Source organism: Pantherophis guttatus, chromosome 2, assembly GCF_059756535.1.
Source record: "Pantherophis guttatus breed Tessera chromosome 2, ASM5975653v1, whole genome shotgun sequence".
In the NCBI taxonomy this organism is placed as follows: Eukaryota; Metazoa; Chordata; class Lepidosauria; order Squamata; family Colubridae; genus Pantherophis; species Pantherophis guttatus.
In genome coordinates this window covers 138,153,746-138,174,696 of record NC_142064.1, presented here as the reverse complement: position 1 = coordinate 138,174,696, position 20,951 = coordinate 138,153,746, and the positions used below count along the sequence as shown (strand labels likewise).

Genomic DNA, 20,951 nt, shown 5'->3' with positions numbered 1-20,951 from the left:
TTTGGGCTCTGTCATAACTTCGAATGGTCTTTAAGCAACTGGTCATAGATCAAGGACTACCAGCATGGTTGCCTACCATTCTGCAGCTGGCCTTCTCTTCCCCCTACAGTTCTCCTGAATCAGTCCCACACTCTTTGGTTAGCTTGGATTTCATGTCCTTTCCATACGATTCCTAATGTAGTGGGTGTCAGCCCAAGCATGCTTACAAGAGAGCATAGAACAGGGGTGCTATTCAGCAGGTTCTGACAGGTTCTGGAGAACTGGTAGCGGAAATTTTGAGTAGTTCGGAGAACCGACAAATGCCCCAGAGTGGCGGAGGGAATGGAGATTTTCCAGTATCCTTCCCCTGGAGTGGGGTGGCAATGGAGATTTTGCAGTATCCTTCCCCTGCCTCGCCCACCAAGCCACACCCACAGAACCGGTAGTAAAAAAAATTTGAATTCCACCACTGACGTAGAAGGTTTTTGAGTGTGGTCTTTCAAGCACTTATGTTGGATTAGGAATTGCTTATTATTTTGATATATAATTTTCTCTTGCCTTCCTGTGTCCCAGGGGAGTAATTTTCTGCGTGCCTTCCGCACCATCCCAGAAGCGGCTGCTTTGGGATTGATCTTGGCTGATTCGGATGAAGCTACAGGGAAGGTGAACTTAGGTCGGTTGATTCAAAGTTGGAACAGATTCATTCTGACCCAGCTCCACCAGGAGACTCAAGAGCAGGAAGGCCCTCAGGCTTACCGAGGCATTGGGTGCAGGTAATAAACCCTCTACATGGGACAGCTGTTAACTATAATGTACTTGACATGTCTTGTCTTGATCTGCCGTTTGTGCTTCAGGAAAAAAAAAAGGTCTTAAGGGTCAGAGTTATATTTAATAATCATTAATTTAAACTAATAATTTAGCAAAGAAAAATGAGTTCTGATCATAAAATATATCTGCCACTGTTACTTAACATTTTCAGTTCTCTTAACAACACCTCTAAATTAGGCTGCTGCCGTGTTTCTCAACCTGAGCAACGTTAAGATGTGAGATCGTCAACTTCCAGAATTCCCATGCTGGCTGAGGAATTCTGGGAGTTGAGGTCCACACATTTTAATGTTGTTGCGGTTGAGAAACACTGGACTATTGCAAGAAGGTATTTTGCTCTTGGGGAGTGAATATTGATGGAGCGAAGTATTGAGCTAGACTTTAATTGGTCTGAGACTGAGTTATGTGCATGCAGTTAACTTATCCCTTAATTCTTCTAGATGTGTACCTGTCCTGGCTTATTGTTTTGTGGTTCACTCATTAGTAGACTTTGAGATTATAGGGTGGGGGGGAATAAGCAGAAGTCTGCCTGCCCTGGCCTTGTGCTCCTGCATATCGTCTCATTACATTCTCTACTGATCTAGTTGTGTTTCTTCTAGCAACTTTGGATCTTCTGGGGACTCAGTCATTGGGCAACTTTTCAGCTGTGAAGTGGAGAATTGCAGTATGTGCCGCTGTGGCAAAGAGACAGTCCGAGTTTCTTCTACCCTCCTCTTTACTCTCTCTTATCCTGAGAACAACGGTATGGAGTTTCAGAATAATACTGTACAAGGATAGAGTAAACATAGTGTTGAATGGAACTGGATTGGTCTTTTCTCAAAACATGGGACAGCAAATGTGAAGTGCTTGAGGTTTTACAACTACCTGTTGTGTGCCTGAACCCCTATCTTTTAGAGAAAAATTGGATTAAAAGTTTTTAAAATATAATAAAACATATTCCTAGAGCATCAGTCAGTTGTTAGAAAAATTCTAAGCCACAAGAATTCTGGTGTCTTTCTTCTAAGACATAAGAAATCAGGAAGCAGGACGGTTCAAATAACTACAGGTTTATTGCATGCTAACACTCTCTACAAGAATCTGAACTACTAACAGTCAAAGCAAATTATGATAGATAAGAGTCAATGGAATTCAAGGTGGGCTGGACTTAGATCTCTTGTGGGCACGAAGAGACTTGAGATTGATGACATGCTTGACCTTTCCCTTGGGCTCATCTCCTACATATTCACCCATTTCAGTAACCATAAATCTTAACATCTCAAACCATATTTCAGATATTTAGTTGTTGGAATCTGTTTGGTTGAACCCAAGTTAAATTCTGAGTAACAAATAGGGGCCCTTCTGTTATTTAATTTTTGTAGCAGTTTCTCTCATGTGCTTTGCCATTTTTACCTTATTACTCTAACCAACCCTGTTGCCTTTTATAGTGATACTTTTCATTTTACACTGAGAAAATATAAATGTGCTGGAGGAAACATACCAAGTTCATAGAAAGAGCCTTGGTAGTACAGTGGTCTAAAGCACCCTGTTATTAAGACCAGCTGCCTGCAATTACTGCAGGTTCGAATCTCACCAGGCTCAAGGTTGACTCAGCCTTCCATCCTTTCTAAGGTAGGTAAATTGAGGACCCAGTTGTGGGGGCAATAAGCTGACTTTGTATAAATATACAAAAGGATGAAGGCTATTGCTTAGCGCATTGTAAGCCGCCCTGAGTTTTCGGAGAAGGGCGGCATATAAATCAAATTAAAAAAAAAATTATTGAAACAAGAATTTTGGTTTCTCAGTCCCAGATTTCTAAAGCATAATACAATTGATTGATTGATTGATTGATTAGATAAAATAAGTTTAGCTTGCATGAGCAAGCAAGACTACCTTGTCTGCCCTAATTTAAATAATTTTTACCACACTCATCTATCAAACAGATCCAAGAGCAAGCCAGATTGATTAAAAATAACATAAGTTACTCTTTCACAGAATTTTAAAATGCATGATGCAAAAAAAAAAAAAGAAAAGAGGTTGTAAGAAGCATAGGAAGACAAACCTTAAAAGGGTATGTTTTAATGTGATATATGTGCATTAAACAATCATATCAATAACACTGAATCAATTAATTAACCGTGAGTAGCTTATATTTCCATAGGTTGCTTATATTTAAAAAAATAGATTTTGGCAAAAATCAGTTTTCAAACTGATTTCTTCGTTTCTAAAGCATGCCTAGCCCTTGTGCAGGGACAGAAGTGAATTGTCTGTATGCTTGATCCTTGTCAAGTGGGTCTAAAAGAATTTGTTACTTGCCTGGATGGTGACAAAGTTGAAGATTCCTGAGAAGACAGTTATTGGAACTGGGCTTCTCAACTGGTCTAGGCAACTATTTCTTGATGCCATTTGCTTTTCTTCAGCAGGGTTCATTTTCTTCCCCGTGTATCTCAGGCTCATGATGTTTGATGTCCTATTCTAATCTTTGCGGCAATGCAAATACATTCTTTTTGTGCCTCCCATCTTTCCCAGATAAAATAATGGATTATGAATTTGCCCAGATATTAAAAAGAAGCATTTGTCTGGAACAGAACACTCAGGCCTGGTGTGAGAACTGCGAGAAGTACCAACCCACAGTAAGTGACGAGGGAAGAAGCGTTGGGCAATAAGAGGTCTGTAGCACTGATACATAGAAAACTTTAGGTATGGCATACAGCTATACTATCGGATTGCTTTGAGAATGGGAATTGTGTATTTGATAGACAGCTGACCAGGCGGAAGTATGATTCCAGTATTTATGCAAGATCTATGGTTAATTGATTTTGAAGATAAATATTAAATAGATAATTTAAAGAAGAAAAGTATTTTCCCCTCTCCCCTAATTTCAACTCCTGCTATCAGTTTTTCTATGAAACACTTGCTGAAAGACCAAAATAGGGATCTTTAGACTGATCAGAGCATGCCCATAACTAGGCATTACCAAATAAAGTTACAATGTCAGTATCAAAGATTAAATCTGTGCCATTGCTTCAATGTTACACATCATCTCTCTGCCATTCTAGGTCCAGACACGCAACATCCGCTGTCTGCCGGATGTGTTAGTCATTAACTGTGAAGTCAACAGCTCCAAGGAAGCTGAATTTTGGAAGGTGCAAGCTGAGGTAGGGAGATGCACACATATGTTGTTTTCTATTACACTTCTTTTCTTTGCGTGCAGTCCCCTCTCAGGTGGCCTCAAACAATGCATTGTCAAGCAGTTCACCATCTCTGCTTCATGCCCATTCAAGATCATCATTGTCATTTAATGACCCATAATCCCTTGTGGGGTGGAGCCTGGGCAACTGAATGGAGTTGAGTGCCATTCAAGATCCTTACTCCATTTCTAATGCCTGTAGTTTTACAGGTAGGACCTTTGTTAAAATAATCTAAAATAAGGAAGCCAATTTCCAGTGGTCAGTTATCAAGATGTGTTTTGGGAAATGGTATAATCCTTCTTGAAGAGCCAGCAGCTTGGGGAATAAGCCAGAAATGCCATTGGCAAACAGAAGTAAAATGTGTTCCACACATTGAGAAGCAGTTGGAGAACATACCCCAGGGGTGAAATGCTCCCGGTTCGGACCGGATCGCCCAATTCAGTAGCGATGGCGGCGGGTGGTTTGGAGAACCGGTAGCAAAAATCCCTGTGCCCCCCCACCATGCTCAGCTGAGTCGCACGATCATCAGAGGCTTTTTTTTTTTTTTTACTTTTAAAAGCATTTTTTCTACAACCACTTCCGACGAAAAAATGCTTTTAAAAGTAAAAAAAATACCCTCTGATGATCGCGCAGCTCAGCTGGGATCCTCAGAGGCTTTTCAAAGCATTTTTTAAAAAGCCTCTCTGACCATCCCAGCTGAGTTGCCTGATCGCCAGAGGATTTTCAAAGCATTAGAAAAATGCTTTGAAAAGTTTAAAAAAAAAAATGTTGGCCACGCCCACCCAGTCACATTACCCCACCACCACCAAGCCACGCCTACAGAACCGGTAGTAACACATTTTACATTTCACCCCTGACATACCCTATCTTGATCTATTGACATCCGCTTGAGTTGGTGGTAAATAAAAACATTTCAATGTACATGAAATTTAGATTTAGATTTCTGTGCTTGAGGTACATCCTTTTTTTGACAGTATGCTTTTAAGAAGAAGATGATGAAGAAGGGTTGCCTGGAATTCCCCAAAAGTAGAGAAATAGCGGTTGGAGAATGGTAAGTACCATTTCTGTCCTGGGTATCCCTACTTTTCCTAACAGATGGTCCTGACCCTACCGTTCCTTAATGAGAGGTCTTGTTATTGAAGACATGACCACTTCTACCATGTTCTTAATTATACCAAGACTCATAACTAAGGGACAGAGAAAGACACTGAAGCAGTAAAATTGCCATTATAGTGCAGATGGAAAAGTGCAGTTATAAACAAAGAATATGGAATTGGCCCATTGTAATAATGGATGATGAGATAATTAATACCATTTCTTGCTGAACTAACCAGCCTCATTTTTTGGCTGGAAGTATTGGGTGCTTGAGCAAAGAAAAAGAAAATCAGCCTGCTGCTCAGTCCTGTTCACTGTGATTTTCACTGTTCACTGATAATTCCTTCCATCTCTGTGATATCGATTGGCATTTGCTTTGCTTTCAGGAATGAGTTAGGAATGGCTGAGGGGGGACACTCTTACACCTCCATTGAAGAGCTAAAGAACATCTGGATTCCTTATTCCATCAAGATGAAGCTCTCCAAGAACAAGGAATTGGAGGTTTACAACTGGGATGAAAGCAGTGAAGTAAAATATTTCTTGCTTACAAGAAAGTACTTCCTTAAAATACTTTCCTTATACCTGACTTAAATATGAAATGTTTTCTCGGTATCCTAGTTCTTGTGAATGCTCCCAAGCCAAGTGATTGTGTTGCATAGGACCATTGCCCACTTGAGAGAATGCTTAAATCATTCCAGAAAGAATTTAAGTATTTAATTTTCAAAAGCCTCAGCAGGTGAGGACAAGTTTTCATTTCTTCGTTGCTTTTCTAAGCTGCAAAGGTATAGAGAAAGAACTCATCAGGAAAAACCAAGTACAGACTATTTGTGTTTTATTCCACCATAAAGATACTAAGGCAGCTTGGAGATAAAAGCTTGTCAAGCTTCTTCCCACGTGATAATTGGGGCTACTTGGACCAATGTGGGAGAAATGGCTATTTAGCCAAAAAGAAGTTATTGGATTATCTCGTTTGCATCCAGTTTTGGTCACCACAATATAAAAAAGATGTTGAGACTCTAGAAAAAGTGCAGAAAAAACAATGATGATTAGGGGATTGGAGACTAAAACATATGAAGAACAGTTGCAGGAATTGGGTATGTCTAGTCTAGTGAAAAGAAGGACTAGAGATGACATGATAGCAGTGTTCCGATATTTGAGAGGCTGCTACAAAGAAGGGGGGGGGGGGATCAGCTTCTTTTCCAAAGCACATGAAGGCAAGACAAGAAGAATGGAAACTAATCAAGGAGAGAAGCAACCTAGAACAAAGAAATTTCCTGACAGAACAATTAATCTTCATAAAACAACCCAGTTTTATGGAGAAATATTGTTAGTTGCAATAGGCAATCCATCTGGGTAAATTTACCAATCTGTTGAAAATCCTCATAAAAATTACCAGTAGATCCAGGAGGTGCTAAACAGAAGTATTAGAAAAGACTTAGAAATAAAAGGTACGGAAATAAACAAAGAAAAAAATAAAAATTACAAGCATTTGCAGATGATCTGGTGTTTTTCTTAGAAGAACCATTAGCTAATAGGAAAAATAGAAGAATAGAAGGATTAAAGAAAAAACTAAACTATTAATTAAAAACCTTACAGATAAACAGAAAAATGAATTAATGAAGAAGATAGATCTACAGGTAGTTAAGAAAGTAAAATATTTAGGAATCTATTTAACAGCAAGATGTGTAACAATTAAAGGAGATAACTATACAAAGCTAAAGCAACAAATTAAACTGGATTTGGAGAAATGGAAGAATACGCAACTATCAAAGTTAGGAAGAATAGCTACTATAAAAATGAACATTCTGCCGAAATTGCTCTTTTTGTTTCAAACAATTCCTAAAAAATTAGAAAAAAAATACTTTGAGGGGCTAATTAAAATAATTTTGAAATATATATGGAAAGGGAAAAGAGCAAGAATAAGACTGAAAATGCGACAAAAATTTAAAGTTTTGGGTTTTTGGGTTGCCAGATTGGGAAGTTTCTAAAGTTTTGGGGTTTTGGGTTGCCAGATTGGGAGCTTTACTACAAGGCTTCAGCACTTACATGGGTGAGAGAGTGGATAGATTTGAAGCATAGAAGGTTATTGTTGCTGGAGGGACACGATCTTCAATTGAGATGGCATGCCTTTCGGTGGTATGGAAAAAATAGAATTCACAGATACTTTCAAAGACACTATGTTTTAATTTGGGAAAAAGTCAAAGCAAAAAACTATATGAAAAAAGCAGTCTGGCTTTCCACGATGGAAGCACTTACATATCCAAAGCGGTGTTGGTTTTCTACTGGTTTGCTCTTGTTTGGGTGAACCGGTAGTGGCAGCGGTGGGAGGCTCCGCCCACCCACCTGAACGTCATCACGGATGGTCTGCGCATGCGCAGGAGGTTCTGTACATGCGCAGAAGCACCGCGCATGTGCTCACAGTTCCTAACCAGTAGCGAAGGTAAGTGAAACCAGAGGTGAAATGCTCCCGGTTTGGACCGGATTGCCCGATCAGGTAGCGATGGAGGCGGGTGGTTCAGAGAACCGGTAGCAAACATCCCTGCCCCCCCATGCCCAGCTGAGCTGCGCAATCACCGGAGGCTTTTTTTTTAATTTTTAAAAGCATTTTTTCTACAACCTCTTCGGCGGAAAAAATCCTTTTAAAAGTTTAAAAAAAAAAAGCCTCTGATGATCGCGCGGCTCAGCTGGGATCATCAGAGGCTTTTAAAAGCATTTTTTTACAACCTCTTCAGCCGAAGAGGTTGTAGAATAAATGGTTTTAAAAGTTTAAAAAAAAAGTTGGCCCCGCCCACCCAGTCACATTACCCCCACCACCAAGCCACGCCCACAGAACCGGTAGTAACAAATTTTACGTTTCACCACTGAGTGAAACCCACTACTGAACCAAAGGTTCATCAGGTTAAATCATTTATGTCAATTCATGAAACAGAGAACATGATGAAGGATAAATGAACAAATAAGACAAGTTAGACTCCAAACTTTGTTCTGCCACACTGACATAGGATATCAGGTTCTGGAAAGGCAAGCATATTGGAGTTGAACTATCCAGGGGGTTGGCTTCAGTAGTACTAAATATAGTGCGCTTTTCCTCTTTGGGGAGAATGTAGTGACCTACACCCATGTAGAACTGTGCTAGAGCCACAGAGAAAAATAGCTCACTTCTGGGACTCTCTTTCTTGTTGCAGTTGGGCATGTTGGAGGATCAAGAATCTACGTACGTCTATGACCTCATGGCAACAGTTGTACATATTCTGGATTCCCGGACTGGGGGCAGCCTTGTGGGGCATATCAAAGTTGGAGAGACCTACCATCAAAGAAAGGAGGTGAGCCTTTTAATAAAAAGCTGAGCATCTTGATCTTTCTATCTGCACTCTAACTGTCGATTCCTATTAAATGGAAGGGGGTTAAATGTAGGAGTTAATTGCACCTGCTTGTAAGATGATTGCAATGAACATCTTTGTATTTAACGCATCATAACTTTCTTTTTTTTTTTTAAAGGGTGTCACACACCAGCAGTGGTATCTTTTTAATGACTTTCTCATTGAACCTGTGGATAAGGTAAGGATATTACGATGATTTATATTCTATTCTCTTGCTTTCTTACATACAACAGAAATAGAAATGAATATTTAGTATGGAGTTATTCACGTTCCAGGCTTTTTTGAAACTAGATAGTGTGGGTTTTATGCAGTGTTTTGACATAAAATGGAAATCAGAACTGAATAGATTTGAAAGAGCATATCTTTAGAAAGTAGCTACATGGTACATAGTACATAGAAAGTAGTTACACAGATTGGAGTGTTTCAAGACATATTTCCATGCTAATGAGAATTGATATTTGTTTTAAAGCTTCTGTGAATCTCTGTTTTATTGAATGGCCTAGCTGAGGCATCATATCCTGTGTTACCTTTTTTTCTTGCAAACAATATTAAGTTGTACATTAAAGACGGTACGTGAAATGTATTTTATAGTCAAGTGGATATAAAACAGCTTATTTTATTTGGAGACATGTAATGTTACTACAGAACATATTTATAAAGCATATTTTAGTAATGTATATGCCTGGCTTGTGCCAGGGAATATGCACCAAGATGCTGTGCTGTGTCCCCACTGAGAAATTTGAGATCTTGTCTTTAGGATCTTAGAATTTACAGCCTAGCCAGGGTTGCCCTGAACTGTTTCCATGGATAAACAAATGTGGGTATTGATTCATCCAAGTCAGTGGTGGGCCCCTGGGGGTTCGGCAGGGTTTGGGTGATCCTCTAGCCAAGGATCGCTGGGGTTTGGCGAACCCCCAAATGCCACCCCTGGCTGGCCACGCCCACCCCAGGAGTCTCCACACGGCCCATTCATCATTCCAGGTAAGTGCAGGGGCCGCGCGGAGGGTCTGGGAGGGCAAAAAATTGGCCTCCCGGAGGTTCTGGAAGTCCAGAAATGGGCCTGTTTCCAGCCTTCGGAGGGCCTCCGGACCCTGGGGGAAGCAATTTTCGCCCTCCCGGAGGCTTGAGGAAAACCTCTAGAGCCTGGGGAGGGCGAAAAACACACACACACCCTGCCGTGGCTCAGGCAGCCGACTAGGCCACACCCACCATGGCCATGCCCACCCAGCAACGGGGCAATGAACCCGTTGCTAAAGGATCTGAAGCCCATCCCTGATCCAAGTCACAACTTGTATCCATGCTGAAACTTCCTTGACATTCTGCATTGAAGTCTAAAGAAATTTAGTCAGCACAGACAGGCACAATTCTAAGTCAACATTTCTTCTTTTGGACTATTTTTTCCCCATTTTTTCCATTTTTAATTAAAAACAGCTCCAGACAGCTTCCAGAACTCATTTCTGATCTGTCTGTTCTCCTACTTCTGTCTGTCTGATTTTTCCTGTCTGCCTTTGGATTTGCAGTGTGAGGCTGTACAATTTGACATGACCTGGAAAGTGCCTGCGATCCTTTATTATGTGCGGAGGAACCTCCACTCCAAGTTCAATTTACACAGTGAGTGTGTGTGCATGTACAAACGCACTTACAAAAGTAGCAAGAAATTAGGAGCTGCTCTTTCTTAAAACCTGACAACCAAGTTCAGCCATGATGATAACCTTTAGTCTCTTATAACCCAGGTATCCAGTAATATTAGGGCAGGAGTTATAACGTCCCTCTATATAGGTATGTATAGAAGAAGGATGACTGCAGGAATTCCTAAACAAGTAATAGGTGATTGTTTTATTATAGCTTATTGAAATGACATAGAGGTGGTCCTCGACGTAGGACTATAATGGAGCCTGCCCATTGTGGTCCTAAATTGTGATGGTTGTAAAACAGGCCACTTACATGACCAAGCCAATTAATTTATTATTATTATTATTATTATTATTATTATTATTATTATTATTATTATTATTATTATTATTTTGCAATGGTTGGAAAGCAAACCAGTTGTTCACTATAGGTCAGTTTTGCTGAAAACCAGAAGTAAAAGCCAGCAAAAATGTCCTAAAACGCAGTCACATGACTGTGGGATGCCACAAACAGCCATAAATGTGGGCCAGTTGCCGAGACCGCAAAATGCAGTCATCTGATTTTTTTTTTGGGGGGGGGGGAGGTTTCTGTTGTAACTTTGGAACTAGGTCATAAGTACCCCCAGGGAGGTCCGTTGTAAATTTGAACAATCACTAAACATCCAGTCATACGTTGAGGACTACCTTGTACTGAAATCTTTATTCAGGAATTCCAGCAGCTAGCCCCCTTATTATACAGGTACATATAGAGAGAGATATGTTATTGAGCAAGTAGCTTTGAATGTTATATAATAGGAATAGAGTATGATTCAATTGTACGTCATTCCCCCATGAGCCCAGTTCATAGATCCCAGTAAACTACAGTGGTTATTGAGCATATTGAGGCCAAATAATATGTTTTCTTTTTTAAAAAGTATGTTTTAAATACCAATTAGGTGAAATTAGGTGTAGGAAAAAAGTTTTGTTTGTCCAGAATAAGCAAAAGCATAACTATGATTTAATTTAAGCTTGTTTCTCTGAGCCCTCTCGTTCTCCTGCCTGAAGAAAATTGCTTCCCATACAACTAAAAAAATAATAATATCCCAAATGGATAATTCACTTGACATGATGCTCAATTTGAAAAGCCATAGATTATATTCAGGTTAATCGAGCCATAGGGCTTAGCTGGCACATAGACTGCCAATTGGAATGGCCGAGGGTCCTGCCAGCCTTACATTGCCCAGTGAAATCTCCTTATCAAGCAAAGCAGATAAGCTTTCCTTCCTGCTTCCACACAAAGATAGCTCTGCCCATTTAACAAGCGGGGTATATGACTATCTTAGCCTTCAGACAGTTCATTTTTTTTATATCCTCACTTGGTTGTTTTTCAGGGACCTATTTTGTACATATTCAGCAGATGCACATGAAACCTTCAGTGTCCTAGGAGGGGGGAGGGGAGTTTCTATCCTGCTTGGAGTGACCTGTGTTCTCACGTTGAACCACCCCAATTTCCTCACTTTCAGCCTTCCTTACAATCACTGGGCACCCACTCCTTGGTCTTTTCCTTAATTGCCTTTACAGCCAAATGGAAATTCCAGCAAGAAGCATCATAAATAGTGTTGTACAGCTGGGAGGAGAAATAGCCTTGCCCTCCTTCACAGTCAGTGAGTGTGAGGATGGAATTTTTGAGAGGTGGTCATAAGTTAACACCACAAAGATTGAGACAACAAAGTAAATATGTTTTGCGAGGAAGTGCGGTACTCTCAAAAGGAAGTGAAACAAACTGAGCGATCATCATGAGATGAAAAGGCCCATCAGCATAGACAACAGAGGTCGCGTCAAGAATGAAAAACATTGCTAGCCAAAACACTGTGAAATAGAAATTGTTGGAGGGTGTTTAGATGAATGCTGAAGCAGCTATGCAGCTGTTTTTCCACATAAACCAACATGTCTAGATATTTTCTGCAAGGCAGCTGGTCACTTTTCGAGAAGCAGCTGCAGTGGTGTTTTCCATCTTAATTTTAATGTATTTTGAATTGAATTGGCTGTGAATGGACATTGTGGATTCCTGAAACTACACTCTCTGTGCCACCAGAAATCTATTTGGCATGTTTCTAGAACTGTGTCAACTGATGTGTCCAGCTTCAGGATTGAGTTGCCCTTGTTATGGATCTGTCTTCCTAAAATAAAATCCTTGTTTTAAATTCCGCTGTTCAATTCTTCTAGAGAAGTCAGTCCTATGTTGCTAGAGGTTTCCTTTTAAGAGTTTTAGGCCATTAGGTTTGAGTGATCCACCGATTCTTAGAAAATAGTATCATTCGTACGAAGGAAGAAGTTGTGCTCTTGAGGTTTTCTCTGGGGCATCCCCTGACCAAGATGGGATTTCCCTTTTTCGTTTGGTTTTTCTGTAAACCGAATGTAATCTCTGAGTGAGTCAACTGTGATCAAATTTCATTTTCTTTTTCAAGTCAAGAACCCGATTGAAGCCAGCGTGTTGCTTGCTGAGGCTTCCCTCGCTCGCAAACAGCGCAAATGTCACGCCACTTTCATCCCCCTCATGCTGAGCGAAATGCCACAGGTTGGAGACTTGGTGGGATTGGATGCTGAGTTTGTGACCCTCAATGAGGTAGGCATCACACATTAGGACAAGAGACAAGATTTCGAGCACAGGCAGTATCTATTCACCCTTTCCATCGTCTGCGATAGGAGGAAGCCGAGCTTCGCAGTGACGGGACCAAATCCACAATCAAACCCAGTCAGATGTCAGTGGCCAGGATCACCTGTGTCCGGGGGCAGGGTCCCAATGAGGGTGTTCCTTTCATTGATGATTACATTTCCACACAAGAACAGGTATGCAACAACTTCAAAGCATATTCCATGGTTTTAAGACCGTGCAAAAAGTGGACAGAGATCAAAGCCAATCTGAGCTCTGGAGGAATGATGTTTCACAGAGAAGGAGCCAGGATAGAAAAAGACTTAATAAGACCTGACTGTAGAGAGATGATACCTCAAATAACCTGGTTCCGTGCCATGAAGGGCTTTATAGGTCATCACCAGCATCTTGAATTGCACCTGGAAGCAGACTGGCAACCAGTGCAGCCCACACAGCAGAGGTAAATGACCAAGATATGAGAGATCCCGAGCAGGGTTTTATGGTCCAGGACCAGGCACACAACACATAGTTGTGCAAAGGCCCTTAGGGGGATGGCTATCACTTGTTCCTTGAACAGGAGCTGTGAAAACCACCCCCCAAATTGCACACAGGTTCTTTTTGGGGTAGCACAACCACACCTGGAACAAAAAGTGGAAAGTCTCAAGAACCAGGAGCCCCTAACACCCAAAGTCACTTAGTCTTGCTTTGGTTGAGCTGAAGCTTGTTATTCCTGTTTTGCTTTGTTTTTTAGTACGTTTTCTAGCATATTAATAGGAATTTGTCTTCCTTTTTCCTATCAGGTAATACATGTTTTTGAATGGGAAGTAGTTCCACTCAGTGGCCTGGAAGATGGGAAGGGACAGGAAGACCTTTCACTACATAATGATTCCATTTTCTTTGTTCTTGTAGGTGGTGGATTATCTTACTCAGTACTCGGGAATAAAGCCAGGAGATCTGGATGCCAAAATTTCATCCAAACATCTCACAACCCTCAAATCCACCTATTTAAAGCTACGCTTCCTTATAGATGTTGGAGTCAAGTTTGTGGGCCATGGATTGCAAAAAGACTTCCGGGTTATCAATATCATGGTGACTGTCTCCTTATAAAATCTTGATAGATATCCTCTCTCTCTCTCCCTCCCTCCCTCCCTCCCTGTCTCTCTCTCTCTCTCTCCCTCTCTCTCTCTCTCTCTCTCTCTCTCTCTCTCTCTCTCACAGGTTAACTTCTTATGGTGAGTGAAAATAGAGTGTGTGTAAAGAAGATATAGTAACTGAGATGTAACTGAACATGAGTGATATGTGTGAATGACTTAATACCTTAAATTAGATTCCCTGACTCAAATTGTTTTGCCAATTCTGTAATTCTGTAGGCATTTCCACATAGTCACTTATCTTGTGTCTGGAATTATTAACAGTTAAACAATAAAAACAACGACACAATTCATCATTGGCAGTCAATGTGAAAACCAATGAAACAATAACAGGAGGAGTAGGTTGGAAATTGCACAACTTGGGCCAAGATCCACTGGAAAGAAATGGTATTCTCTGCACTTCCGGGGGTGGGGGTGGGGGCAAAATATTTTACAACATTTCCTGTAGTAGAGTAAGAGATGACCCAAGTGAGTTTGGTTTCTCAGGTCCCCCACTGCTGGGGATTCACCAGATAGGATGATCAGTGCAGGCCTCATGTGTGAAGAGGTTGCAGTGGAATGTGTGTGAGAGAGAGAAAAGACAGCACACCTAGGGAAGGGAGCAAGGCTCTAGGATTATTGATATACTAGTAATACTTTTAACTTTTAACTAGGCAAAACAGTACATTGCAGGGTAAAACCTTTTGAACCAAAGTACACCACATGGGCTAATTTAGAGAATGTGTCCAAAGTCCAGGAGCCATGGAATTGAAATCTGGCAAAATTTATAATACATTTTATGACAAAAATTATCATAAACCATTTTATGACATAATACTAAATGTCACAAAACATGTTGTCAACTAGTAATGTTTGATTGCCCTATACGTATACAATTCAACGTGGGCTACTTTCAAGGCAGATGCACCTCTGAATACCTTCCTGAATTTTAAAGAACTTTTCAAGTACATTAGAAGCTCTGCCACTGTCGAAGTCACTGAAGAATCTGAAGTCATTGTTTGCAGACACATCTCATTTTCACAGCCTACCTTTGAATTTTGTTAGCTTTCTCTCCCAAAAGTGCTTTTTCAAGAGGCAACTGGACTTTCTGGTTTTTCTTTGAAGACATTTCACTTCTCATCCAAGAAGCTGCTTCTGAGAACTGAAGAAGCTTCTGCCCGGGTCAGCTCCTGAGCCACTCAGAAATTGCTATCAGACTCTACTTTTAATATGGAAAGCAAAAATTATTAAATACATCAGGAGTAATCAAAGACATTCAGCTAATTTGCTTTAGCACTTAGACATAGCACTTAGACTTGTGTACCGCTTCACAGTGCTTTTACAGCCCTCTCTAAGCGGTTTACAGAGTCAGCATATTGCCCCCAACAATCTGGGTCCTCATTTTACCCACCTCAGAAGGATGGAAGGCTGAGTCAACCTTGAGCCTGGTGAGGTTCGATCTGCCAAACTGCTGGCAGCCGGTGATCAGCAGAAGTAGCCTGCAGTACTGCACTCTTAACCACTGCGCCACTGCAGCTCAGTTATATTAATTACTAGATTTAGTTGTTTGTCTTGCTTATCTCCCTTGGAGCAAGTGGACTTTAGGCCAAGTCTGGTTTTGATCTAAGGTTAGAAGACTGAGATCTCTTTGGGGAATGATTATGTGGTTGTGTGCTAAAAGGGCTATTCCTGCCTCTTACAGGTTCCCAGAGATCAAGTAATCGACACAGTGTATTTGTTCCACATGCCCAGGAAGAGGATGATCTCCCTGCGCTTCCTTGCCTGGTATTTTTTGGGTCAGTACAATAATCCTATGGGCAGTGTTAAGCTGCGCCCCTTTTCCAGTCAGCCAAGCCACCCTGTATGAAAGGATAATCTAGTTGCTAAAGCATTCCTCATGTAAAGATCTCAGGAAGACGATATTGATGATAATGTGCAGGAACTGATATCTAAGCAAAAACAGCTGAATAAGGAGATAACAACTTGGAAACTGCTCAGGCAGAGACGCCTCCCTAATTCACTGAACTTTAAAACAGAGGAGGAGGAGATGCCATACCAGCAGACTTGCACAGTTTTGTTATTAAAGCCCAAATAAATCAATAAAAGTAGTTTTATGTCCTTCCTGTGGAATTGATTTCCTGGCCCAGTGTATGTACCTAGTAAGGCTGACTGCCCTCATATGAGTTTTACAGTTTCTCAAACCCTGCATTGCAATTGAGAATTTGGATATAGAGCAGGGGTATCCAATCTTGGCAACTTTAAGACTTGTGGATTTCAACTCCCAGAGTTCCTCAGCCAGCAAAGCTTTGCTAGGTGAGGAACTCTGGGAGTTGAACTCCACAAGTCTTAGAGTTGCCAAGGTTGGAGACCCCTGATATAGAGAATGGGGAGTAGGGAAGGCCTTCCAGATTAGATTAATATTAAAGTCTTACAGTTGAGTTAATTTTCAACCCTGCAAAAATAAATTCTTGCCACTAACCTTAGCCTAAAGAGATTTCCTCTTTTCTTGAACCAAAGGAAGTAGGCAAGATGACATTTGCCATGTGTTGGATTTTTCTCTTTTTTTTTCTTTTGCTTAGACCTGAAAATTCAAGGAGAGACTCACGACAGCATTGAAGATGCACGAACAGCACTCCAGCTGTATCGGAAATACATGGAACTGAGCACTGGAGGCTTGGAACCTGAGGAGTTCCGGAAGGTGCTGAAGGGCCTCTACGAAAAAGGGAGAAAAATGGACTGGAAGGTCCCTGAACCTGATGGCCAGAGCAGCCCCAAGAGTAAGTTTCTGTTGCTTGGCTTGTTGAGTGTTAGCGTTCTGTGACCCTCAGATAAATGGAAGATTCTGTATCTTGGGAGGAAAAAAAATCAAACTCATTGATAAAGGACTGGGGAGATAAGGCTTGCCAAAAGTGTCGGCTGAATGTGAGCAAACAATGGGATACCAGGGGTGAAATTCATTTCCTTCCCTACCGGTTTGCAAATGTGCGTGCGCCGTTGTCTGCACACACACAAAGCCTTCTGCGCATGCGCAGAGTCTTAAAATTGTCGCAAAAAAGCAACGACATGATGTCCGCACAGGTGGGTGGAGCCTCCCACAGCCACCGCTACCAGTTCCCCTGAGCCAGATAGAACTAGCTGAATTTCACCCCTTATACAGCCCCTTAAAAAGCCAGGCCAATCTTGGCCTGGATTAACGGAAACATGTCCAGATTATGGAAAATAATATTTCATAGAGAAACTGCAGTGAAAGGCTACCAGAATAAAATGTAATAAATAATAAATTGTAAGCCACACAGAGTTACCACACGGTAAGGTGAGCGGCTAATAACTGTTAAAAGTATAATAAAAATGAAATAAAATAAAATAAAATGACCTGGAAATCAAGTGCCATATAGAAGAACGGAAGGAGCGGCCATCTTTTCACAATAGGAGAAGAGTCTTTGCAAGCAGACGTGTGGACAACTAAATGCTGTAATGTGCAAAAGAGAATAAGCCCGTTTCTTTGCTGAAATCGAGATTGGAATGCGAACTAAAATTAAAAGAAATTAGATTTAGGCTGAATATTAGGAGGAAATACCTCATGATGAGAGTTGTTAATCAATGGGACGGTCTAGACCTCGATAGTGAGATGGTTCCCTGTTTTGTTAGAAGATTCCTGCCCTAAACATGGACTTGAGATAGATGAGCTGCAAGGATCCTCCCAATTCAGTGATTCATTTCAGTGATTCTGTATAAAGATTCTACAAGATTTACAAATGCTTATAATCACGTGCAGGAGAGTGCATTTTGGCATACAGAACCTCAATTAGCTGTGTTTCAAGTGTGATGGCTGCAAATATATGCCTTCATACCTGCCTTTGAACCTATAAAACTCTGTATTTTCATACAGAATATTTAAATACATGGATAGTGATCCTGTTTACGCCTTCAGATAGAAAGACCAAGTCTCCAGTCCTTTTAATTTCACCTGCAGAGCAGAATTTGCTTAAAAGATGCTGGAAATTAAAGTCTTGCAGAGAGTTTACTTTGCAACAAAGACAAAAAGATGTATTGCTTCACTGAAAGGCTTCTTAGGCTAACTTTATGCAGACATGAATCCCTTAATTTTTAAAGGGCGTAAAAAACATGGCCTGCAGGCTGCATGTTGTCTGCTTCCTTTCCAATTTGGGAGGTTTGAAGGAGCAAGATACCATAGGTGCCCTCCCCTTGGGAGGGGTCCCCTGTAAACTCCTCCCTTCCCCTTCCAAAAGAAACCAATTCTGCCTGCTTTGGGGAATATGAAGCTTGTCCTCCATATACCAAGGGACATCGTACTTCTGTATCTTAAGCTTATTACAATCTTCCAGCAGAGACTGTTGGCTTTGGGCTTGGTTTCCTTTTGCCTATATTCTGATTTCTGGTCCTGGGATGTGACTTTAAATCCCCTCTTAGTTGTAGCCTTGCTCATCATGGTTTCTCCATAATTCACAGACTGTGCTGTCTTTCTTTGGCAGGTGCTGCAGTGTTCTCAAGTGTGTTGTCTCTCTGATCCACGTAACCCTATCATTTCCAATGTCCCTTGAGAAGAGGACCCTTCCAAGCCTGCTCCCCGGAATATGGATATCAATGGACTGAAAGATAGTGTGGGTGTATAAGACAGGAAGGCATTATAATTAATGCCTAGTCAACATGAATTTCAGGGTTCAGAGGATTTCTTTTGGGTTTCCCAATAAGTCTCTTGGATCTCAGGTCACATTTTAAACCACCATGGCCAAGAGAGTACATGAGACAGTTTTGGTGCAGGCCACAGAGGATCACAGACTGCGTGCATTCTGCATTCACAGAGTAGATACATGGTGCAGCATCTATTAGGTGCTTAGGGATAGGCTGTTCTTGATCAAAAGATGGAGAGAAGCAACTGATGAAGTGTTTCAAGATTCTTTCTACAGGTGTCAATGTTGTTAGTAGAGCTTGTAGGAGGCACCTGTGCTCTCTTCTAGCTGGGAGTTGCTCCTAAAAAAATCCAGAGCTGGACTCTTATTGTCATGGAGGCTTCATGGCTTTTTAATCTTTTCTGTATGTAAATTGTGATCAAGGTTACATAAAGACTCTATAAAAATGTTGGTGCTTCTAATGCTATTTTGCAATCCAGCCTTTTGTTTGCTTTTTGTCCTGTTAATTCACAGTTATCCCATATTGTTTCATCATCATCTCTCTTGTTAAACATAATCAGAGTAGCATTAATATATATCTTGGTTTTAATTCAGTGGAATTGGACCTGCAGGTGGACAAGTCACCCGAGCAAGTTCAGGTTTTATTAGATAATCTTACATCAAGGTTGATCAACCCCTTTTATACAACCTAAACTTTAGAGGAATGAAGTTTATGTGAATCTGTAACAGCATGATTGACAACCATAATGTTTTGCCAGGGCAAAAAAACATTTTTTATTTATGTCAGGAACATCTTGCGATTATTGCCTTTTTTAAACAAAAATGCAAGGAATCTAATATGTATCTGCTCAGTCATTTAAAAAGGATCTCTGCTTTTTGATACATGAAGCAGCAGTGGCCAGGTGGTTGAAATCCATTCAGCCATCATAATTCCTTTCATCATAATAGTCTTCCAGAACAATCAAATGACTCCTCTCTGTCTTTTTAGTAATTTCTTTCCTGCCTAATTTATTTTCATAAATTAATAGCATACAAGAAAGAGCTAGCATATTTGGCATCCTTATTGCTCAGTTGCATATCTGTAATTAGCGGTACCAAGCCACCAAGCTAATTGGTTAAGAAACCCAAATAAAAGTTCCCCTTAAAAAAAAAGAAGTTTGAGTCGGGGGAAGAGATGACACTTTCTGAAAGACGTTTTGATGGAAGATGAAAGTTATCTGAAGATGTGACTCTGCTCATTTTTTAGCCCAGCAATTTTCCATATCTTGGGAGAATTGATTCTAATCCATGCCGATCTAAAATAGAGAAGATATGCTCTAGAATTATCAAACAAGAGGATGTATTTTATTATAAATAGTTGTAACCATTCTGCAGTGAATAGTCAGGTTGAAAGTCACAAACACAATGCATGGAAAACAATTCATTCTTGAATATTAACTGCAACATAGTAATAGTTTGGTAACAATTCTGTAATAGTAAATTTCTTCTGTTGACTGAAACTCAAATTTTTAGTGTGTTTAGCTACAGGAAAGGGATAGAGAGGCTCCCTCTGCCCTCATTTGTAGGTATTTGGCTGGTCAGGCCAGAGTACTGTTGCACTCCTTATCATTGAGACTGTACTATCAAGCAAATTGTAAGATATGAAAATTCAGAAACGTGCACCCTCAGGATGTTCCTTCATGTCATCTGTTCCCCAGAAGACTCGTACTTTACATATTCTCAGGCATATCCTGCCACAGCATAGGTACAGTATGTTACATTTCATCTGGAAGTACTTCTTCCTTTGGATCACCTCTACTCTATAAAATATCATGGAACGTCATCGTGGTAGTTGAACAATTGAGCCCAAAGGGTGAAAGGATGGACCCCTCTGGTTTTATACAACTAAATCCACTTCCTGTTTTCAGCCAGCTGCATGGAGTTACTGCTTCCACTGTCATGTCTTCCAGATGCCTTACCTAGTATTTTTCCCTAACTCCAATTAGTAAAGGAGGTTTCTCATCACATGTGTTGCTCTTCTGATGAGAATAATTCAACCATTTCTACATTACAATTTTCTGGTCATGTGGCACATAATATATGATTATAGCTTTCAGCCCTTCCTGTCCCACTCACCTTTTGAAAAGTAAATTAATCCTGCAATCAGTAATCAAATCATTTTCTTTATTAAAAAGAAAAAAAAAGCTGTTCCCCCTATCATAAGATACAAGTATTTAGAAGTGAAGAAGCTCAAGTATAGATCAAGAGAAGTTTGATTGAAAACAATGATGCCCCAAGTAGACCAGAAGAGGGGATTGATCTACTACAGTTCTGTGTCAAAGGCTGGACTAGAAAATTCCAAATTAATACAGAGATTCCAAGAAGATCCTAATATAATATTCATCATGCACAGGTGAAAGAAAGCTGATGTCCAGGATAGGAAACATCCAGTTTCCTAATTTAGTGAAATGTTATTGCATA

General features: G+C 40.5%; 1 protein-coding gene across 3 annotated transcripts in view; it reads left to right on the top strand.

Moving 5' to 3' along the window:
* PAN2 (poly(A) specific ribonuclease subunit PAN2) overlaps positions 1 to 18,957 on the top strand; it is a 42,455-nt gene extending 23,498 nt beyond the window's left edge. For all 3 annotated transcript variants that reach the window (XM_034412363.3, XM_034412364.3, XM_034412365.3), the window contains exons 12-26: positions 553 to 752; positions 1,404 to 1,546; positions 3,310 to 3,413; positions 3,840 to 3,938; positions 4,946 to 5,022; positions 5,453 to 5,594; positions 8,252 to 8,389; positions 8,565 to 8,624; positions 9,967 to 10,057; positions 12,525 to 12,682; positions 12,763 to 12,906; positions 13,619 to 13,798; positions 15,542 to 15,635; positions 16,419 to 16,616; positions 18,333 to 18,957. In XM_034412363.3, the coding sequence (XP_034268254.2) occupies positions 553 to 752; positions 1,404 to 1,546; positions 3,310 to 3,413; positions 3,840 to 3,938; positions 4,946 to 5,022; positions 5,453 to 5,594; positions 8,252 to 8,389; positions 8,565 to 8,624; positions 9,967 to 10,057; positions 12,525 to 12,682; positions 12,763 to 12,906; positions 13,619 to 13,798; positions 15,542 to 15,635; positions 16,419 to 16,616; positions 18,333 to 18,367 (1,863 nt within the window). In that variant the 3' untranslated portion in view covers positions 18,368 to 18,957. The remainder of the gene's footprint in view (positions 1 to 552; positions 753 to 1,403; positions 1,547 to 3,309; positions 3,414 to 3,839; positions 3,939 to 4,945; positions 5,023 to 5,452; positions 5,595 to 8,251; positions 8,390 to 8,564; positions 8,625 to 9,966; positions 10,058 to 12,524; positions 12,683 to 12,762; positions 12,907 to 13,618; positions 13,799 to 15,541; positions 15,636 to 16,418; positions 16,617 to 18,332) is intronic.
* The last annotated feature ends 1,994 nt before the right edge of the window (positions 18,958 to 20,951 follow it).